The following is a 22,252-nucleotide window of genomic DNA, read 5'->3' as shown; positions in this document are numbered from 1 at the left end:
TCTGTGGTTATAACTGGACCCATTTTTATTCCCTGGGTGATGACCTTTAAGAATTTAATTCCACAAAGCAAGACATGGAAAGCAAATATTCACATACTGACTGATGACAACATAGCATTGACTACATGCCAAATGCCAACTGAAATACCTTATAAATATGAACTCATCAAACCTTCATAAAAACCCTGTGAAGGAAGGACGACTGTGAGCCTGCTTTGCAGAGGACACGGAGGCCCTGAGAGGTGAGCAGCACGCAGGGTACACAGCTGGGAGGTGTCAGTGCTAGGACGCCAACCTGCCTGGCTGCATGTCTGTGCGACTGTCCTGCTGCGCAACACGGACAGTCAAGCAGTACGACCGCAAAAGGAACCCAGAGGATGAGGGAACCCTCCCTATTCTTTCTTAAAATAGATGCATGTCATAAGGGGATGTTCTGTTCTTCTAGCTCAGCAAGGAGCAGAGAGTCAAAACGATACCACAAGCACAGCATCACAGCCATGCAAACAGGGATGCCTGTGAGGCCTGAAAGGAGCAGATGAATCTAAGGGAAACAAGAGCATTAGGAAGACAGAAAACCATTTCTTGTGTTCTTTCCTTGCAAGCAGATTTTCTAAGTGGGAAATTTTGTTCCTTTTGTAGCATTTAATAAAACCTTTATCTGCAGAAGCTAGTGTCTGGGCCAGGGCTGTCTGACCCACAGTTAGGGAATAAACAGATGATTGTGGAATCAGACGGAAGAAAGTGGGGTGAGTCAGGAGGGGGCTGGGCCTTAAGGAGGAGGCCTAGCTGTGTAGCTAAGTGTGGGAAGAATGTACTATGAGTACTGTTTGGTAAAAACACCCATCTTCATATCTACTTTTTATTTTTTTGGCTGCACAGTACAGCTTGTTGGGTCTTAGTTCCCTGACCTGGGATTGAACCTGGGCCACAGCGATGAAAGCACCAAGTCCTAACCGCTAGACTGCCAGGAAATCCCCCATACCCATCTCCCGAAGTACCCTAGTACCTGGGACAGCCAACCAGAAAGGGGCGAGGACAGCTGCCTGCGGGGTCACAGGTGCCAGGGACAGTGATCACTGCACACATGTGTGGCTCTGTCTGCAACTCAACCCTGAATTTCCAGGAGCCCCACCGTGCCCCCAGGACTCACCGTACGCCCAGGTTTCATGCGTGGATGCCTTCTGCCGGAACTTCTCAGCCAGGTGCTCCACGCGCTCCAGCCTCCGGATCTCATTCAGCAGCCACTCCTCGTAGCCCTTCTCCGCCTGCTCCAGCCGCTGCCAGGCGCCCGCAATGTCCTGGGATGGTTGGGAACCAGCACGACACATCTGTTATGCTTTGGCCCCTGGGCTCCCCTACGATCCCCTCTGTGATGTCAGCGGCATTTTCCTTGGTGTCTTCTTGTCCTTCCTTCGCCCTCTGTACTCCCCACCCACCCCAAATAACCATCCCCGTGTTCTGGCTTCTAAACATCTTCATTATCACCAGGCCTTTTTAGGATCATCAGTGAACAGATACCACATGCTTCTCCAGATGTGGACAGAGGCTTACATGCTTTAATTTTCTGGCTACTAGAAGCTGAAGCCGCAAAGTGACTCAGCCCCCAAATGACTCAGGGACTGGGCTCTCCCAGCCGTCAACTGGTTCCTGGGCATCACACACACGCCAGGCACTGTGGGAACCTTTGATACAAGAGTAGACAGCACCTGTAAAGTTCCCAGGGCCCCGGTGTAGTTTTCATGATTGTGGTGGGGGGTGGAAGAAAGACAACAAATAAGGAATTAAACAGCAAAACTCCTATTTCCGACAGTGATGTGCCGCTAAGGGAAAACAACTCACAGTCAAGTGACACTGAGGGCATGTGACAGCGGTTCCTTTAGGCGGCTTCCTGAGTGGAGACCCCTCTGAGGAGGTGGCATTTGAGTCAAGACCTCAGGGATGGAAAAGCCAAGTTCATGATGAAGTGAGCGATGAGCTAAAGGCCCGCGGAAGGGGTGCACTCTGGGCTTCGGAAGGACCACAGCAGGTGGTGTGTCCACAGATGGGTGAGGGGCAGAGCAGCTGGAGACGAGGTCAGCAGGGTGGGGTGGGGGTCAGACCACATCAGATTCCGGAAAAGGGATCTGCATCTTACGCCAGATATTTTAGAAAGTCACCGGAGGGTTTTGAGAAGAAAGGAGACATACTTTGATTTATGTTTTAAAAAAGATGGGGACTTCCCTGGTAGTCCAGGGCTTAAGACTCAATGCAGGGGATGTAGGTTTGATTCCTGGTTGGGGAACTACGCGATCCCACATGCCACAGGGCAAAAATTTTTTTTAAAAGATGACGGCAGCTGCTATGTAGAGAATGCATTTTAGGGGGAAAAGAACAAGAAAAGCAAGTGAGAAAGTTACTGCAGGGTCCAAAGAGAAGCAATGGTGGCTTAGCACAGGCGACAGCAGCGGAGGTAGAGAAAAGGGCTCAGATTCAAGGTATGATCCCGAGCCAGTGGAACTTGCTGAGGAACCAGATGCGAGAAAGTGACAGAAAGGGAGGATCTGAGATGACAGCTGGGTTTGGGGCTTTAGTAACTTAGGGGTCAGTGATGCCATTTACTCAGACAGAGCTCACTGCAGAAGGACTCCTGGACGTTAGGTTTTGAGACATCCAAGTGGACATATGAATCTGGAACTAGGGCAGAAATCAGAGCTGGAGATGTAAAATTTGGGAGACATTGCCGTTATAGCTGGTAATTAAAGCCTCAAGCCTGGATGAGTTCACTTGCAGGTGTCAAGACAGAGGAGAAAATCAGGAGCCCTTGACCCAGAAAGCATTCACCTATAGCTTCGGGGGAGGAAGCCAAGCTGTGAGCAGTGACTGGAAGGACCTGGTGGTCAGGCAGGAGGAACTCAGCTAAGTTCAAGAGTGGAAGGAGTTTCTAGGAAGCATGGTCACAGCAACAGAGAACATGAAATCAGAAGCGACCACTGGGTTGTCAACATGGATCCTGCTGACTTTGAACAGAACAGTCTCCATGCAGGTGGGGATGGAAGCCAGGTTACTCACTGCAGGTTGAAGAGTAAAAGAAGTAAAATAAGAGGAAGGAACGAAAGATAAGGACCATAAAGAATTCTCTCTGGATGTCCTGCTGCAAAGGGAGCTGAGAAACAGGACAGCTGCTGTGGGGAGATGTGTAGTCATAGGAGGTTTTCATTTTTGTCTGGCAGATTCTAGATGGCTTCCTAATGCGGATGGGAAAGATTCGGAAGAGTGGGAGAAACTGATATGCAGAGAGGGAGGTAAATGTAGGACTGAGCCCTGGAGAAGGTGAAACGGGGAGGTGGTACCAGGAGGGAACAGAGGTATGTGATGGAGATGCCGGTCCACCCAGAGGCGGGGAGGAGAGGGAGGGACCCTCACCACCAGGTGTCTGTGAGAGGCCTGCTCTGTGTGAGGCACCCACAGCAGGGAGAGGCAAGAACTGCATGATGGCAGAGAGAAAACATCCAGAAGGAAGTGGTCACAGGCTCAAAATTATAGCCAGTGCCTCCTCTCAGCGGCAAATCAGAGGAGGGACTTAATGAAAAAAAAGAGCGGGGTGCCCCCAGGGCCAAGGGGCTACTCACCGACACCATCTTGCCCTCAGAGGGCATGAAGGCTGGCCGGTTGCTGATCCTCAGCTTGGTCTGCAGGGTGTTGAAGTTGATCTCCAGCTGGCACTTCTCCTGCACCTTGGGAGGCTTGTGCTTCCGGCGATAATCCCGGAAGTCCTCCAGCTTCTTCTGCATGGCCTGCATGGTCTTCTCAGGAGTCCGGTTCTCGAGCCAGGGGATCGTGCGCCGAATCCATTCCAAAAGCTGCTCCCAAAACATACACAGACACACACAAAAAAAAAAAACCTGCTGAAAACACCAGCAAACTGACCTCCAGTTATAAAACAGAGGCACCTAACAATTGGGAATGGGTGGACCCAAAGCTCCTGACATTACAGAAGTCTGTAAAAGCCCCATCTGTAAGGAGGGCACAATGGAGACCTCAGTCCCCACCCAGGGCCACTCACCCTTGCCCAAGTGCACGGGTTGAAAACTCAGAGTCAGCACGAGGCATGTTTTACAAAACTGAGACATTTACAGGAAACTTGGGGACCAGACATGAGCAGACAAATGCTGGATGGAGCTTTCAAATGAAAAAAAAAAAAAAACGAAAACTTCACGTGGTGGAATAAAATCAGGAAAGGACTGGGTTTATCTTAAAATGTACTTCTAGTTTCAATCGGCTCAAATCTAATGGGTCTAGTTACTAGACAAAAGCACTAAATCTGGAACTGACTCAACGCCAAAGTGCATTTTAATAGCTAACTTTCAAGGAAATACACAGGGTGAAGGTGAAAATGGCAGTGACTCCCAAGAATGAAGGATGCCCCTTTCTCTTGAATTAGCACCAAGGCCATACAAATGCCCCACACAGTCTATCTGAAGAGGATGAATAAAGGACCAAGTAAGAAAATGAAGGTTATCATCACCGAGGAGCATCCGTCCTTCAGTCCTGGTCACACTTCAACCCTGAAGCTGGATCACTGGCATTAAATGATGCTGCAAATGGAATTTTCCCACAACAGTACAAAGTAAAAAACAGCATCATCAGCTTGGCCTAATACATACAACTACTTGGGAAAACTGATTCCAAGTGTTCCGATGCCTTACCCAGGACAGGCCAAGTATGAGCCCGAGTAACTCACAGCAAATATTACTTGTTCTCCGCTGCTGTCACTGTGGCTGAGTTCAATCCAGAGAGGAGGTGACTGTGGACCTCACCCTGGTCCTGCTTTGTTTTTGTTGCATGCATGCTCAGTTGTGGCCAACTCTTTGCAACCCCATGGACTATAGCCTGCTAGGCTCCTCTGTCCATGGGATTCTCCAGGCAAGAATACTAGAGTAGGTTGCCATGTCCTGGGTCTTCCTGACCCAGACATCTAACTTGAGTCTCCTGCATCTCCTGCACTGGCACGTGGGTTCTTTACCACTAAGCCACCTGGCCTCCCTGGTCCTGCTTAGTTAATATTATACTATAATAAGAACAAAAAGAAGAGCAGTGTGGAAAGTGCTACTCTAACCAAGAACCTGACTGAAGAGCAGTAAAAAGGCATCCTGGAAACTCATGCTCAAAGGAGGACTCTTGGATGGAGGGCTCTACCAGCTCTGCCTCCACCAGATTCCCTTTAGATATTTAATATTTAAATACATACACAGGACTGAGCCTCTGTCCTCTCACTATGGATTGGGCATGTTCCTTAGATCCTAAGTCACTGCGTGGATCCAGGATTCTAAATACAGAGCGCATCCAATGTGATGTCAGAAGCCAATGAAGCAGGAAAAAAACAAGGAACGCAGTGTCATCTAGGGGAGTCTAACCGTGGAGGTACACAGCTTCTACTGCACCTTGCAACATGCAAACTACCTCCATGCCCTGCAGCACTTGGAACAACCTGCAGCATGATCTTTGTGCGAATAATCAAGCTGCTACAAGATGAACAATTCCTGAGAGCTAGTGGAGCTTCCTACTTTATTCTACCCGAGATGAAAAATGCAAAGAAAAAAAAAAAACAAAACACTTGACAATCCATGTTCACCCTCTGTTTCTCACCCTCAGGGAGGGAATGGACAAGACCGCGGGGACCCGTTTCCTTTACCTCACTCGCTAGCCTCTCATATTCTTCCATCAGCCTCTCATTCTCTTGATTCACAGCAAGAACCTTACATATCCTGTTAGCCGCTGTCTCGGCCTGTAAAACACAATAGGTAAACGGGACGGCTCTGTCGACAGGGACATGCATACATGAGGCGGAAGGCGGCAGGGCGGGGGTGGCATGTGCTGTAAATGGTGCAGGTTCTAGCTTCTGCTGGGGTAAGCCTGAGGATATGGCTCTTTCACACTATGGGTCATTGCACTCCTTTGGGACAGTTTCATACAGACTTACACAGCAAGGTGATACTGTAGGGAATAACGGGAAGATTAGCGTTAGTTGAAAACATGAGCTTTGTGGAACATCAAACAGGTTAGTAACAGAAATCAATGGGTCGCAGAAACAAAAATCTCCGGTCCCTGGGCATCCACCTGAGCCCTCCCAGGGGTCCCCAAATTCCGGGATCTAATGCCGGATGATCTGAGGTGCAGCTGATGTAATTAAGATGTAATAAGACTGGAAATAAAGTGCACAGTAAATGTAATGCACTTGAATCATCCCGAAACCATCCCCCACCCCGGTCCCCGGAAAAACTGTCTTCCCCAAAATCGGTCCCTGGTGCCAAAGAGGTTGGAGACCGCTGCTCTAACCAACCTCAAAACTACAGGGCAGGAACCCTCCAATCACATTAGATATCACAGCAGAGAGGACTGGGATCTGAATACATCTGTCACTGCCCTGAGCTCTCAGAAGCCCTTTTCTCCCAAAATGAACACGTAGAATGTGTTAGCTGGGATCCTTTCTCGGAACAGAACCTGCTTTAAGACTTTGTTTAATCCACCTGAGTAGCTGTTGTGGTATCAATAATTTTCCATTGTCCTTTTGTGGGGAGCTTGAGCTGGGAGTGGCCAAGAACCTTAAACCATGACCATGAGACCCATCTGGCTTCCAGCCCTCCTGCCTCGTCCCAAGCCTTGCTTCTGAAACCCTCATAGGGGCCAATTTCCAATTACCACCATTTGCTGGTGACAGTCTTATAGAGTTATAGAGATCACAGAAATAATACATCCCTTGTCCACCCCCATCTATAAGAACACTGCAAGTAGAGACACAGGAAGAGGCAGGAGGCAAAAACAGGGGACCACGGAGAAAAGAGAGGGACACCAACCTGTGATGTCCCTCAGGCTGTTGGTTAAGGCGTATGCATTTTTTTGAGGTTTTAACACTGTTATCTTTTCACTATTTCAGTTACATTAATATTCATCTTGCAAGATGTTTGAACAGGTCACCGAAAGTGAAGGGCATCCAGATAGAAGAGAACTGTCAATAAAAATGGGCCCTGGAAAGGTGTTCACTCCTCCTGGTCAAATCCCCCTTCACCGCTCAACCAATGCAGCCCAATTTTCATGGCTCTTGCTTTTCCTAAAGCACGAGTATTTCCCACAACTGACTAGTGAAATATGAGCAATATCTCAGAAGGACAGAGAACTAAGAACACTTCAAGAACTTGAACGGTAAAGCTGTTAAGTAAAAAGGCATTCACAGTTTGGAACTTGCCAAGTTAGGTCATTACCAAACACTCAGAAAGAGTCCTGGGTAAGATGTGAAGCGCACGGACACACACCCAGGTATGCACGCACGTGCTCACGCGCACACATACACACATAACTGAAACCAGTGCACAAGGGCATCAGGGCAACCGGACAGACGAGGGTTAAGTACCTGCTCCGCGCCAGCGAAAGCATGGTAGAAGCAGGAAACGTATGTCATGATAGCTCTTTCATCGGGCTTGGGAGTGTTCACAATGTCTGAGGGAGGGAAAAATAACACAGAGAATAGACACACACACAGATGAAGAGCAGAAACCAGGGTGAACAAAGGGAAGAACAAACTGGTTTCCATTTGACTTTCTGTGTTTTTTGGGCCCACCACCCTGACCTTTAGGAAGGCTGTACAGAACTGAACGCTCGTGAACGCAATGCTTTCAACCAGCACATTTCTTTTTACATCGTCAAAATGAGGGTTTCTCTCCCACCCCGGGTTGGTTGTGTTGTTTTTTTTAACTGCAGGTAAGGTGCACTTCAGGGAACCCGGGTGCTGCCTATTAGAGTTGGTTCCCACTTCCTAAGGACCTGTGGGATCCTGCCTTTTAGTGGATCACATCATCTGCCACTTTGGCTGCGAGCAAGGTGTGTCCCTTTGCAAGATGCAGGAGGACAAGCAGACCTCTTTGGCCCCCTCGTGGCCACCACTTCCCCTCCCCTCCCTCATAATCCTTGGCTTTCTGCTCTGTGCACAGCCCTCACTTAACTGGGGATGAAGTTCACTGAAGACAGCACATGCCCTAATCCTTCCACCCATCCTTACCATGCCACTGATGGGAGCCACCCAGAGAAACAGAACTTCTAAACAGAAGGGCACAGATGACTTGAACTTCTCCCTATGACTCTTGCCACCATGTATAGGAGCTGCCAGGACAACCACCAGGAAGAGAGAAAATAGAACCACAGGAACACACACTCTTCCTTTCTCACCTTGGCCACCCCATTTGTGGCTGAATTATCAAGCTTTCTAACTGGAGACTCAGTTCAGTCACTGACAGAATGCAGTTTAAAAAGGTGCCGTGTAATTCCCCAAGGTGAAAGCTCGTCATCGGATTACCAGAGGGTATCAATAGGATGTGGGCTTGTGGAACCCCATGGAACCTTCTAGAAAACGAACATGAATGGCATACTACTTACTGCATAGACAGTACGTTTCAAAGAAAAACAGACTGAAAAAAACAAACAACTGCTTCTTCGGAACCAGATGGATCTCCTTACTCTAAGGATTTGGGAGACGGGGGAGAGAAAAACAACGAAAGAAAACATCAAGACACAGAAGGTAAGAGGTGAGTGGTGACTTATGTTTCACACCCTCGCCTTCTGCGCACCAGCAAAAGCACAATAGTAACAGGCTCTCTCATCAGGTCTGGCAGCGTATACTAAATCCGTGTGGAAAAAAGGTTAACTGCTTGGATGTTCCAATAGCAGCAGGCCTCTCAGAGAGGCCAAAGTCTCAAATCTTCCCCCTTGCCCACACACTTCTGATGTTCAAACTTTGGCTCAAATCAAGGAAGTCACATTTGCAAATTCCTTACTCTGTGTGTACTTCTAAGAACCGCCAGAGAAAAGGGTACGGCCAGTTCAGAAGAGCCCTAAACAAGCAAGTAAGTCTCATCCACACCTGGAGTTGGAACTCTAGAATTCCACTGAGTCCACACAACCGTGTTTCCCTCCCTCTAGACAGATGGGGTGTCCCGGGTCACCAAGGTGCCTCCGGCAGGTCCACACGGAACATGAGCACCGACAAATCTGCACCTGGTGCTCGCTGGAGGGAGGAACATAGAGAAACAACTTTCACAGCTTTTTAAAAAGTGTGGAAGGTACTTAAGCCGGGAAAGAATCTCACCAGTTTTTATTACGGGTTCACAGGTGGGTGGCTCCTCCATTTAGAGTTCAGAGACCATCACAAATGACAGGAAGTAAGGTCAAGAGCAGTAGGGGGAGGTGGGGGGGTTGGGATGGAGGCAAGGATTCGCCAAAGTGATAATGATCTGAGGGGAGGAAACTGGTATTTAAGACATTACAATGAGAGAGTGACAGAGGGAGGAACATGTTACTACGAAGCTGTGGGCTCGGTGAGTCCAGATGCAGGTGGAAAACACATAAAGAATAATTAACGGCAAGGGAAGATCTGCTGGGGAGATGGTTACACCACCGCACACCCCACACCCAAGCCACTCAAGTTCATAACTCTTTCGCCAGAAGACTCTTACAGAAACTACTCTGCAAAGAAAATAATATCGTGCATAAGCATTTTTATGAACCATCAAAAACAAAACAAAAAAGAAAAATAATAAGAGGCAAGGATGTCACGAAGGAGCAGGAAATGAACAGAGTGCCAACATATCCCACGGGCTCAGGATAAGCAGAAGATATGCCCAGACCAGGACTCAGAGACTAAAGGAGAGCCAGGAGCAAGAGGATGGGCGGCCTGCCAGAGTAACAGGGTAATTCCAAGCTCACCCTCCACTGTCAGAAGTCAGGGAGGCATCAGTGAAGGAAAACATGAATTTACGGTCACTCGTTTTTTCCTCTCTTCAGTATCCTAGCTGTTCATTCAAGTGATAAACTCTGCATAGGTATTTACTGTGTGCAAAGTTTAAAGGACAGAGCACCCAAATGTAAACGTAGGTCAGAAGATGGATGGATAAGAAGAAAAAGGTACTTTTTCTACATGAAGACTTCATTGTTTCATTGCCTTTCTCCCTCTAATGGGTTTGTGAAAAACCGTAAGTAGATTCTGAAGAATGTATTCAAGTTGTGTTCAACACCCAGCATTACAGGTGTTTGATAAAATGGCCATTAACAAGCGGGCAAAATTCGACTACTGACACATCACTGAGTGGGTTACACTGTGGCCCCCAAAATGACAGGCGGAGTCCTGCTTCTTGGTACCTGTGAATGTGACCTTATTAGAAGCAGATCTTTGCAGATGTGATCAAGTTAAGCTGACATCATGCTGGAGAAAGACGCACCCTTAATCCACGGTGACAGGTATCCTTCAGGAAGACGGAAAAGACACAGAGACAGACGCAGAGGGAAGACGGCCACGTAATGACACTCAGAGACTGCAGCGAGGCTAACAGGAGCCGAAGAACACCTGGGGCTCCTAGAAGCTGGAAGAACAAGAGGAGGCCCTCCTCCACAGACTTTGGAGGGAGAACGGCCCTGCCAACACCGTGATTTCAGAGTTAGGTTTACAGAACTATAAGAGAATAAATTTCTGTTGTTTCAAGTCACTTACTTAGTGGTATTTTGTTAGGGCAGCCGTGATACAGTCACCAAAAATGAGGAAGAACAGAAGATTGACAACTGACTAGAACTAAGCTCTTTCCCCAACAACGCTAATTAGCAGAAGCAACAAACCAAGAGAGACTAATAAGATTAACACCAAGCACGGGAATATACATTCCTTGAGGGCTGGGCCCTGCCTGATGCATCTCATCATCTCCTGAAACATCTCCAGGGTCTTGTATACGGTGGGTGCTCATCAAGTATCTGCTGAGTGAGAAGTGATTCATGCATAAGTGAGATGAAATAAGTGAATGATGTCCATGTATATGCACTTTCGACGCTGTGCCAGGGCAAAACTCAGACAAACTCATCTCACAAAAAGGGCAGGAAAAGTACTGAAACCAGTCCCCAGCATGAGGGCTGCTAAGCTGCAACATATCGAGAGGTTCCAGCTCTAGTGAAACTAAATTTAACTTGAACAAATTCAAGATGAAACATGAAAGTCTTGAGAGGCACACGACAGCTAACTGTTCTATAGTCTACGCTGTGCTTCCATAACTTCTGGTGGGAAGGACTTTTTTCCCTTGTGGAGTCTTAAAGCTTAAGGAGATTTATTTACTAAATTTCTGCCTATGTAGTTAAAAAAAGAAGTAACCTTAGGTTGTTTAAAAAATTAAATTAAGATAGGCAGCTTTCCATTGAAAATCACAAACCAAAGCATTCCATTTCTTTGCCAAAGTTGAACCTTTTACCAAGTCCTTTCACGACAGTCTTGCTGGCTTGGTTTTGAGTAGGATTCTAAAAAATAATTTTGAACTAGCTACACATGAAATATTCTAATAATTATGAGGCCAATGACAGAAACTTCTAAGGGCCCCTCGTGCTTCAGATGTAACCTCAGTTCAGTTCAGTTCAGTCGCTCAGTCGTGTCCGACTCTTTGCGACCCCATGAACCACAGCACGCCAGATGTAACCTAGGTATACAGTTTACAAGTCCCCATGTGTGGCTGTAACAGGGAGCCCACAGTAAGTCAGTGTAACTGTAAACACAATTTTCTGTAAGTCAGTAAACACAATTTTCATCTCACCTTCTGCATCCAACATTTTGGGAATATCCAGGTGCTTCTCTGCTATTTCCATGGCCAGGTTGATATTTCCTATTGGGTCATCCTGCGTGGAAAAGAATATAACCAGTTTTTTAACATGTTTTTTTGAACAGCACTTCATTAATTTTTTTTTATATGCCTCATTTTGGGGATGAAACTTTCCCATCCATACATAACCACAATAGTATAAGATTTTCTTTCTTATCTTTCCCCAAACACTTCAAACATTTAGAGAAACATCAAAAATAACATAAAAATCACTCAATCCATGCACACTTTATAAAATGTGAGCAAAAAGTCTGAGAGAGCAGATACTGTGTGGCTGGGAGGAAAGTTGTGAGATATCTTCTCATGAATGGGGAAAAAAAAAACCATCCTGGATACCTTAGCATTTATTTCCAACTCTTGATAACAAAAATTTAGATGACCCCAAAAGGAAGCATGAAACATACATTTTTTCCAGATCTGGAAGGTGGTCACGGAGAATATTTATTAGTAAAACACTAACTTTACAGTGATTTATGTTTTAAATACAAGAAAATTCTGCTTTTAGCCTGTTTAGGTAAAACTTTTAGATCACTAAAGATTGCTACAACGTGGCAAAGAGCCAAAGTTCGGTTTTCAGAATATTAAATTTAAAAAATCAAATTATTAAAGAAACCATAGAAACAATACTGTAAATGAAAACTGTGAAGAAATTCTTGTTCTCATGACTGTTTGTCATCCACAGTAAAACTGGTTAAACATATATGTAACATAACACAGTATATTTAACCAGAAATTTTTAACTGAAATACTGAAAAATTTAAAAATGTATTTAATATTTCTTCTTTTTATCTTCTAAAGAGATTAAGTATCATGAATCTGAAATGGGATGGGGGAGTATACAATACAGAAAAATCAAAATGAGAAGTAATGTTAGTCCAGAGATGACTATAATGAACTTTACCATCAAAGCCATTTAAACTCTTCAGAAGCTGTAATGTTTTGCAATGAGAACAATCACTTTGACATGGTGAAACATTTAAAACATGCAGGCTTCAAAGACGTTCAGTGTTCAAGGAAGAAACCAAGGCAAGCCTCCTGGCCTCTCAGAGTTTACTATCATTGCAGGCAAAACGTTTTTTCAATTCCATGTTGTCTTCACAAAGCATATAATCCTTTAATTAAAAACAGCCATATAATAAGGGGAGTCTCAGCTGCACATTTTATGCAAATGTTATAAAGCCAAATAGCTGAGTAAAAGTTTCTTTTTGTTCTTAACACAGAAGAAAAATTTCAGCATTAAAAACAAAGTAATAATTCAGAGACTCTGTGAATGGTATCTCACTTAGAATGTGACTTGACATAAAACATGGCAATTAAGTGTTTTCTTGGCTCAGTTACTGGTATGCGACCCTGGGCAGATTACAAAATTCTCCTCTTCTTCATCTGTAAATCTCGGATAACAAGAGTACCAACGTTATTGGCACGTTACCTTACATAGTTTACTGTGCGTTACGAAGACTGAAAGACTATCTGTGCACGTGCATGCATGTGTGCTCAGTCGCTTCAGCTGTGTCTGACTCTTTGCAACTCCATGCACCATAGCCCGCCAGGGTCCTCTGTCCATAGGACTTTCCTAGCAAGAATACTGGACTGGGTTGCCATGCCCTCCTCCAGGGGATCTTCCCGACCCAGGGACTGAACCTGTGTCTCCTGCATTGGAGGCAGATTCTTTACAGCTGAGACACCGGGGAAGCCCTTGCATAATATACATAAAATATATGCATTAATATTAATAGTAACACCCAGATGTATGACACAGACTAATACATACATAATAAACATATATACTTATTAAGTGCCTAATCTAGAGCTTATCAAAGTATTAACTGGTATTGTTAATTATTATCATATTTTTACTGATCATAGGTGGCCAATTACCACATGTCTATTGACCTTTCGTAATAAAAACTTCCCAGGTGGCGTTAGTGGTTAAGAATCCGCCTGCCACGGCAGGAGAAACAAAAGACTCAGGTTCAATCCCATGGTTGGGAAGACCCCCTGGAGTAATGGAAATGGCAACCTACTCTAGTATTCTTGCCTGCAAAATCCCATGGACAGAGGAGCCTGGCAGGCTACAGTCCATGGGGCTGCAAAGAGTCAGACACGACTGAGAGACTGAGCACTAAAAACTGACCCTTATAAACTGCTGATGAAGTTAGCTTTATTTAGTATAATTCCCTCATTTTACAAATAAGCTAAACAGTAACTGAAAAAAATATACACTGTCTCTACATTTCAGAATAACTCTGGGCTGAGAAAATACTCTTGAGGAAGTTGAAAAACTCTGGCTGCCCATTCCCTTTGGCAATCCATTTGAGGACCACAGTTCTCATCTTCAGGACACAAGTGCATTTTTCATGTGCTACCCCATGGTCAGTGAAGACAGGTCAGGGGGAGGGTGGTGAGCATGTGACAACTGCAAGGTGGCGAAAGCCAGCACACTCTTCCACCCCACCGCCCACGGGCCACACCGTGAGAAGCATGCAGCAAAGACCAGACCCCACACCAAACACAGCGACTCGAGTGCACGGCCAGCCAAGCGCACCAGCAGCGGGAGGAAACGCGCCCGACGCGCCAGCAGGAACGGTCACGGGGCGTCTAAGTCTTTATGTGGCCTTACTACTGGGCAGACAGACTGTCCACTGCAAGATTTAGAAGGGGGCAGGATTTCTTTTTTCCATCACAGATCATATGTGCAAGCTATTTTAAAGAAAGAATTCAGACTATTTTAAACTTAAGCGCAATAAAAGCTTAAGCTTAAAGGGAGAATGAAACTTTCCTAAGCTGAAAAAAATAAAAAATTTCATAAGCTGAATTTTTTAAAAAGAGAAGACCCCATATCCCCCAAACCTCTTTTCTAAGGGTGCAACTAACACCTTACATCAATAGCAAGGTAATTATGAAGCATCTCTTGAGTGAGAAACAAGTTAATCAACTCTGAGTAACTATGTCAGCAACTAAATCCTTCAGAAAAGATAAAAGGAATTTAAATACAAGGTTTGGGGTATCTGCATCTCCTTCCCCAAATGGATACTTCACTTCCCATATTTTCAATCTGGGAATGTAAAATCCCTAAGAAACACATATAAAGCTTTCATAGTCAATCAAGCCAATAAAACAAACATCGTAATGTGGGCCAAAACGGTGACTTGGCTCTGGGTCCCGTCCTGCCCTAAAATGACGGGTGAGCACGCTCCCAGCCACCCTTCCTGTCCTCACCCCTCGCTGGGCCGGCCGGGAGCGCATACTGGCAGCAGCCTGGGTGTTGTGAGTTCAGGGCCAACGGGCTCAGTCTCAGACGACATGCTGGGGGCAGGGTGGACACAGCATGCCGGGCCCCCCAAATGACCTTGTTCAGCTTTGAGTAGTCAATGAGGTCGGGCCGGTGTCTGTGGATGAGCGCACAGAGTCCAAGGCCGTCTTTCCAGCTGCGCGACGGTCACAGTCGGGAGGAACAGGAACTCGGGTTAACGGAGAGGCGGTGGCAGCAGCAGCAAGGGGCTGCCCTTACACACATGTCGGCCTGGAATCTGAGACCCGGAGCCCCAGGTACCTCCCTCGCTCCCCGACCCAGTGACGCCGTGGCCCCTTCCCTGGGAGTACTCATCTCTCTCCTGGAGTCTGCCGAGGACTGCCTCCCCCTTACTAGTCTCGATTCCATCTACAGCTTCGGGCTCAGCCCTGCCTGGGACTCCCTCCCTGCCACGCTTCTCCTGCACTGGTCAGTTCTGTGCTGGGAGAACCAGCAGGGACAGAGGGAAGATGCTCCCCCCACCACTGCCCCTCTCCCCGCTCAGGGTCTGGCAGGTCTGGCTTCCTCCCCGGCCCAACAGACAGACACCAGGACGGTCTACCCTGAAATGCCCAGGACACACTTTCCTCCAAGAGCAGGCTCCTCAGTATACTCCGAAATCCTACCCTCTCCCCTATCCTTCTTCATAGGGTTCTTTTCTATTATTGCTTTGTTTGTTTGTTTGAAGGCAATGACAAGTAAGTACTTGAAGGACTTAGCTGGGAGAGTCTGGATTTCCGCTCTGCTCAAAGACACCACCAGACACCCTCAGGCTATGAGCTCCCTGGTGACGACCAGGAGCAGGAGTCCTGTGCCTTGAAGGGTGGGGAAGAAGGAGACCCCAGGGGCTACACTGTTGAAGGCCCATTTTGGGCCAGAGGAAGAAAAGAAGGTGAGTGGGAGGCCAGACTGGGCCTCTGACATTCAACCGGCAGGTCCCAGCCTTCCCAGGTGCTCTCATCCTGACAGCTTGTTGTAGGAACAGCAAGGCTCCTTCTCACCTGTGTGCACTCAGGACACCTAATAATACTTATCTCCCTAGAGGAACCTCCCCGGTTGGTCCTGGGGGCTCATCTGTATCCTTCATTTCTTTCCTGTAATCTATGGGGGCTAGGGACCCATTTATATTCACGGGCATCCCTATCACACAAAGGGAGAAAACATAAACACCTGGCACAGGATGTTCACGAGAAAGGAAAGACTGAAGCATCATGCTCTCACATTATTTCTGGATCTCCTTCATTCAGCTCCCTATGGTTTTTCAAACAGGCCTTTTCTACTTTTCTCCAATCCCAGCCTACAAAGCTGACTGATGAAGCATCTTCTGGGCACTGCAGACAAGAGGGACAGGGAGGACCTCGTACATGGGATATGCAGACCCCAGTTCAATCTCTCCTTGTCCCTAAGAAGCCATCCCTGCCGTATCCCTGCATGATGCTCACGAACAGTACCAGTCTCCCTAGCCTAAATCCAACGTTTTCCCCAGTGGGACCCTAAGCATCCATCAGCCCAGAGCCTGAGTTCTACTACATACAGAAAACGCCCCACAGACAGGAAGAGACACTGAAATAAAGAAACACTGTTCTCCCTGTCCACTCACATGCCAGAGGGCCTATAAGGACCCCAGGGCCCTGGGTGCTCACCTGGTATGGAAGTTCTGAATGTTCACATTTCTATAAGGAGCGGTCTTCCTTTGACACCAAAGTAGCAGGCCTTCTTTGGCAGAGGTTTCTGTAACAAAAGCCAAGAGAAAGAGTTCGCAAGGAAACACCCTCACCCTTACCCGTCACTCACCCAAGTTCTTGTCACTTGTTAAAAGAGACTTCCTAGAGGGCCCATCGCCAAAGACATCACCTCTGCAAGAGGAGAGGGGCTGGAACCGTGTTCCCAGGGACTGACTTCTGAGGCCCTTGAAGGGGCTTAAAAAGGATAATACAGAAGGTATGACATAATGAATACCAAACCAGACATGAGGGGTACTGGTAACTTACCTTTCTGATGAAAAAAAAATTTTTTTATGTGTATACTTTATAACTTAACTAACCGGTCATTGCCTGGAGAAAGAAATGGCAACCCACTCCAGTATTCTTGCCTGGAGAATCCCATGGACGGAGGAGCCTGAGGGCTATAGTCCATGGGGTCGCAAAGAGTCGGACACGACTGAGCGACTAACACATATACACAACTTGTCAAGATCTCATTTAAAATGTATATTCTTAAATAAATGGAATTCAGAGAGGCCACTGTGTCTGAAATGTATTCCCTTCAATATTCCCTCAGTGATTTTAAAATACTTAAAGGTTTTTATTGGTAAATTCCACGTTTGGCCAATGGGGTTCTGACCAAGGTGGGAAAAAAAACACCAACCAACCACTGCTGGGAATTTCCTGGTATTCCAGGGGTTAAGACTACACGTCCACTGCAGGGGCTCAGGTCCCATCTCTAGTTGGAGAACTAAGATACCGCATGTCACACAGTGTGGCAAAACATCAAGAACAGCAGCCACCTTGCTGCAACAGCCATGAAGACACTGCTTAGATGTCTCACTGCTGGGAACACAGCACAGAACTGACATCCCTGCTGCCATCCTCTGAATCCACCCTTGCATCCCCCTGAGGACACACTTCTTCGGGGCTACTCCAGTCCCAGGCTGAGCAAGGGAGGGGCACCAGAGTGGGGCCATTCCTGCCACACGTGGGACTCCTCTGAGAGCAACTCAGGCTGAAGGAGTCCCCATCGGCCCGGCTGAACCTGCCTGAGGGCCACTCTGCAGAATGAGACTTTTCTTTCCCAAGTCCTTCTCTCCACAGCACAAGTGTCAGCCAGGCACCAGGCCTGAAGGTGCCCTGCCATCTACTGCTTCCCTTATCTTATCCTCCACAGGCATTTCCCCAACAAATCTCTAGCATTTTTGCTATGAACTGAATGTCTGTGTATGTGTGTTAGTCACTCAGTCGTGTCCAACTCTTTGCGACCCCATGGACTGTAGCCCACCAGGCTCCTTTGTCCGTGGGATTCTCCAGGCAAGAGTACTGGAGTGGGTTGCCATTTCCTTCTCCACTGAATGTCTGCTGCTAAGGCGCTTCAGTCGTGTCTGACTCTGTGTGACCCCATAGACGGCAGCCCACCAGGCTCCCCTGTCCCTGGGATTCTCCAGGCAAGAACACTGGAGTAGGTTGCCATTTCCTTCTCCAATGCATAAAAAAGTGAAAAGTGAAAGTGAACCGCAGCCTACCAGGCTCGTCTGTCGATGGGATTTTCCAGGAAAGAGTACTGGAGTGGGATGCCATTGCCTCCTCCAACTGAATGTCTGTGTCCCCCTCAGATTCATGGGTTGGAGCCCTAACCACCAATGCGCTGGTACTTCGAGATGGAGCTTTGGGCAGGTGATTAGGGTTAGGTGAGGTCCTGAGGGTAGGGCCCTCATGATGGGATTAGTGCCCTTATAAGATGAGCAAGCTCTCTGCTGCCTCTGTCTTCTTTTCCCACCTGTCTTTCTCCCTTCCCTCTTTTTCTCTGCCATGTGAGGACACAGAGAGAAGGCAGCCATCTACAAGCCAAGAAGAGAGCCCTCACTAGAAACTAACAAAGATGGCAACCTGATCTTGCACTTCCAGCCAAATAAATTTCTGTTAAGCCACCCAGCCTATGGTATATTGTATGGCAGCCTGAATAGGTTATGACAGCTTATAACACCATCTTGGCACTTGCTTCTTAGAGGACCCAAAGTTTCATACATCCAAACAGCTCCTCAAAACCTGAAAGTGTGGACTCTTAGTCAAAACTGGGCCTTGGCCTTCCATTTCAGTATGAAGTTGACTTTTTCAAATCCAGATAAGTATTCTATAATTACTTCTCTAAAGTTCCCACTTCTAGTTCAGACTTTTCTTTGACCCATAATCCAGATGAAACAACACAAGCCCCCAAATTTCATGTGCTCCAAGAATAATTTGAATGGTTCCTGATCATGTCTCTTATGAATATCAAGTTCCTGTTAAGGAAAAAGACTGAAAGTTCTAAGACTTCATTGAAATACTAATTTATACAGATATTGAAATATGGCACTCCATAGCTAGCTGTTCTGCTGTAGACATAACAGCCTGCCTTTGGGGCTCTGGCCAGTGGAATTAGTAAGAAAAAGTACAATAGGAGGAGATAATCCAAACTTTTAAAATAAACTTTAAATAAAACTTAGGTTAGTGCTCACTTCAGTAGCACATATACTAAAAGTGGAACAATACAGAGAAGATTAGCATGGCCCCTTGGCAAGAATGACACGAAAATCTGTGAATATTTTAAAATGCTGTATTCTAACACACATAGATGAAATCTAGAGAAATGGTTCGGAGAAGGCAATGGCAAGCCACTCCAGTACTCTTGCCTAGAAAATCCCATGGATGGAGGAGCCTGGTAGGCTGCAGTCCATGGGGTCGCTAGGGGTCGGACACGACTGAGCGACTTCACTTTCTCTTTTCACTTTCACACATTGGAGAAGGAAATGGCAACCCACTCCAGTGTTCTTGCCTGGAGAATCCCAGGGATGGGGGAGCCTGGTGGGCTTCCATCTATGGGATCACACAGAGTCGGACACGACTAAAGTGACTTAGCAGCAGCAGCAGAGAAATGGTTCTGAAGAATTCATTTACAGGGCAGCAGTGGAGAAACAGACAGAGAGAAGAGACTTATGGACATGGGGAGAGGAGAGGAGAGGGCGAGATATATGGAGAGAGTAACAAGGAAACTTACATTACCACATGTAAAATAGAGAGCCAACGGGAATTTGCTGTATGGCTCAGGAAACTCAAACAGGGGCTCTGAATCAATCTAGAGCGGTGGGATGGGGAGGGAGACGGGAGGGAGGTTCAAAAGGGAGGGGTTATATGTATATACCTATGGCTGATTCATGTTGAGGTTTGACAGAAAACAACAAAATTGTGTAAAGCAACTATCCTTCAATAAAAAAAACAGGTTAGATAAGTAAACATACAGAAAGTAGATTAATACAATCTTAATTACATTTGTCATTACTGCCACTTACATTTAAATTTACGATTTTTCTTAAAGATTTTTTGACGTGGACCATTTTTATAGTCTTTATTGAATTGGTTACAATATTGCTTCTGTTTTGTTTTGGTTTGTTTGGCCCCAAGGTTGGGGATGTTAGCTCCCCAACTAGGGATTGAGTTTCACTGCTTTGGAAGGGAAAGTCTTAACTGCTGGACCACCAGGGAAGTCCCTTAATTTTTGTCAGTCATTTTGTAAATCATTATTGTTTAGTCACTAAGTCGTGTCCGACTCTTTGCGACCCCATGGATGGTAGCCTGCCAGGCTCCTTCCGTCCATGGGATTCCTCAGGCAAGAAAAGCTATGAGTTTAACCTAATTTCTGTTTGAATGTGTCTGAACACTCTTAGACCATGAATGCTGAAGCAAGTATTCTCCCTATTGAGTTGGCTACTGTAACAAAGCTGACCCTCTCTCACCCCAATTTCATTTTGAGGCATTCAACAGAAGGTTCCAAGCTTGTGCCAAACAGCACATGACTGAGGTACACCTCACCTCCTGCAGGTAAAGGTTAAACCTGAAAAGTCCACACACGAAACCCTGACGGTGGGTATACAAAGCATGCTATAATAGGCAGTGTCATCTGTCATTCCATCATGAACAACCATAGGACACACCAAGGAACCGCACCTACTCAGGCATCTCTGCACTGCCCTCAACGCAGATATGGCAACCTCTCATTTTCCTTCTTAGAAGAGGCCCATCCTTTCTGTGATGGAGAGTTGCTTCTCAAAGAATTCCGTCTAAATAACAATGTCTTTTTCTACATAATAGATGTCATTTAAATAAATCAGACAATTTTTCTGTACACTTACAGAAATTAAGTGAGGTTTTTAAGAAATGACTCCATGAAAGTTAAACAAATAAAAAAATAAATTAGCAAACTATCTACTGTGTAGGACACTAAAAGACTTCTGTTTGAAGAGATTTAAGCATTTTGCCAGTGAAATCACACTTCTGAATGCTTATTTCCTAGTCATTTGAAAATCTTTCTATCATGATGTGTTTTACAAAAAAACTATGATTTGATTATCTTATCCTGGGCACATTAATAATAATTTTGGGGAAAACCTCTAGTGGATCATTCCATTCATAGTAACATTTGAAATAGAAGTAAGTTTTCAATTAATATTATCAGTGACTTAAAATGTAACCAATCAGAAAAACCTGAGGTCAAGCTCACCTCTGTAATATCTGTGGAAAAAGGACTTGGTAGTGTAGTAAATGCAATGATGTGAACAAGATTTTTTAACTTGCTCTACAAAGTGGGCTCAATTGCTTAAATATTTAAATGCAGAAGTATATAAAATTGATTAAATGATTACAAATTATTCTTTCTTAATAAAGCAGGAACTTTTAAAAAGCATCTTATTATTTCACAAGCATGAAAGGAATATACTTTAATAAGAGTATACTGTATGAAGGACTTTCCTGATGGTTCAGTGGTTGAGAATCTGCCTCACAATGCAGGAGTTATGGGTTTGATCCCTGGTCAGGGAACTAAGATCCCCCCTGCCACAGAGCAACTAAGCCCGAGAGCTTCAACCATTGAGCCCAGATGCTCCGGAGCCCATGCGCCAAAACTAGCCCACGTGTCTGCAGTGAAGATCACTAATGCACAATTAAGACACGACACAGTCAAATAAATAAATAAACAAATATTTCTTTTAAAAAGTCCATTTGAAAGTTTTCAAATTCAGACTCAATAAATTCAAGCTGGCTGCTATTCCTGAGCTTGAATTATTGAGGCTTTAATATCATTATATCTTAGTTTGATCTTTAGAGAAATTCCTAGACAGAATTATAAACAATGCTCTCTGACCTTACCATTCAGGTGCCTAGTTATCTGTTAGGTGACAAATTTGGAGAAGGCTGAACAAGTCAGACTACCCTTAAGTATGATGTGCAGCTATGCATTTTGTGATTCAAGTGCTAAACAAGCCAAGTTCTAATTTTAAGAAAGTCAATTTGACACTTTTGACAGTGTTGAATTCATCAAAATATTTGGGAATGCAGTGGGTGTAAAAGACCCACTTCAGTGGCAGGGCCAAGGACTAGGATTATATTACAACAATGGAACAGTTACTGGGCTGAAAGGCAGGATGACAATAGAGATTTTGTTTTTAAAAAAAAAAGGGGGGGTAAGGAGTGAAGGATAAGAGAAAGAGGAAGTTAAAAAAGAACTAAGGAATGAACAAACAGATTTCAATTGATTATCTTTTCGCACTTGGAAAAAAAAG

At 45.6% G+C, this 22,252-nt stretch overlaps 1 protein-coding gene and 1 non-coding gene across 2 annotated transcripts in view; one reads left to right on the top strand and one right to left on the bottom strand.

The window, feature by feature from the left end:
- The window catches only part of ACTN2 (actinin alpha 2), an 81,007-nt gene that overhangs the window by 21,937 nt on the left and 36,818 nt on the right, over positions 1-22,252 (bottom strand). The window contains exons 5-11 of the mRNA XM_055425748.2: positions 16,593-16,680; positions 15,007-15,085; positions 11,592-11,673; positions 7,388-7,473; positions 5,672-5,764; positions 3,609-3,839; positions 1,151-1,298 (exon numbers count right to left, since the gene is read on the bottom strand). Of these exons, the coding sequence (XP_055281723.1) occupies positions 1,151-1,298; positions 3,609-3,839; positions 5,672-5,764; positions 7,388-7,473; positions 11,592-11,673; positions 15,007-15,085; positions 16,593-16,680 (807 nt within the window). The remainder of the gene's footprint in view (positions 1-1,150; positions 1,299-3,608; positions 3,840-5,671; positions 5,765-7,387; positions 7,474-11,591; positions 11,674-15,006; positions 15,086-16,592; positions 16,681-22,252) is intronic.
- On the top strand, positions 19,149-19,255 carry LOC129556096 (U6 spliceosomal RNA). The gene has a single exon (XR_008685930.1). It is a non-coding gene; the product is annotated as a U6 spliceosomal RNA (small nuclear RNA).

The sequence above is a fragment of the Moschus berezovskii genome, chromosome 12 (genome assembly GCF_049115385.1).
Source record: "Moschus berezovskii isolate FMDL1 chromosome 12, NW_MosBer_1.0, whole genome shotgun sequence".
NCBI lineage: Eukaryota > Metazoa > Chordata > Mammalia > Artiodactyla > Moschidae > Moschus > Moschus berezovskii.
Note: the sequence above shows the minus strand (reverse complement) of the source record. Positions and strands in the feature narration are given on the sequence as shown.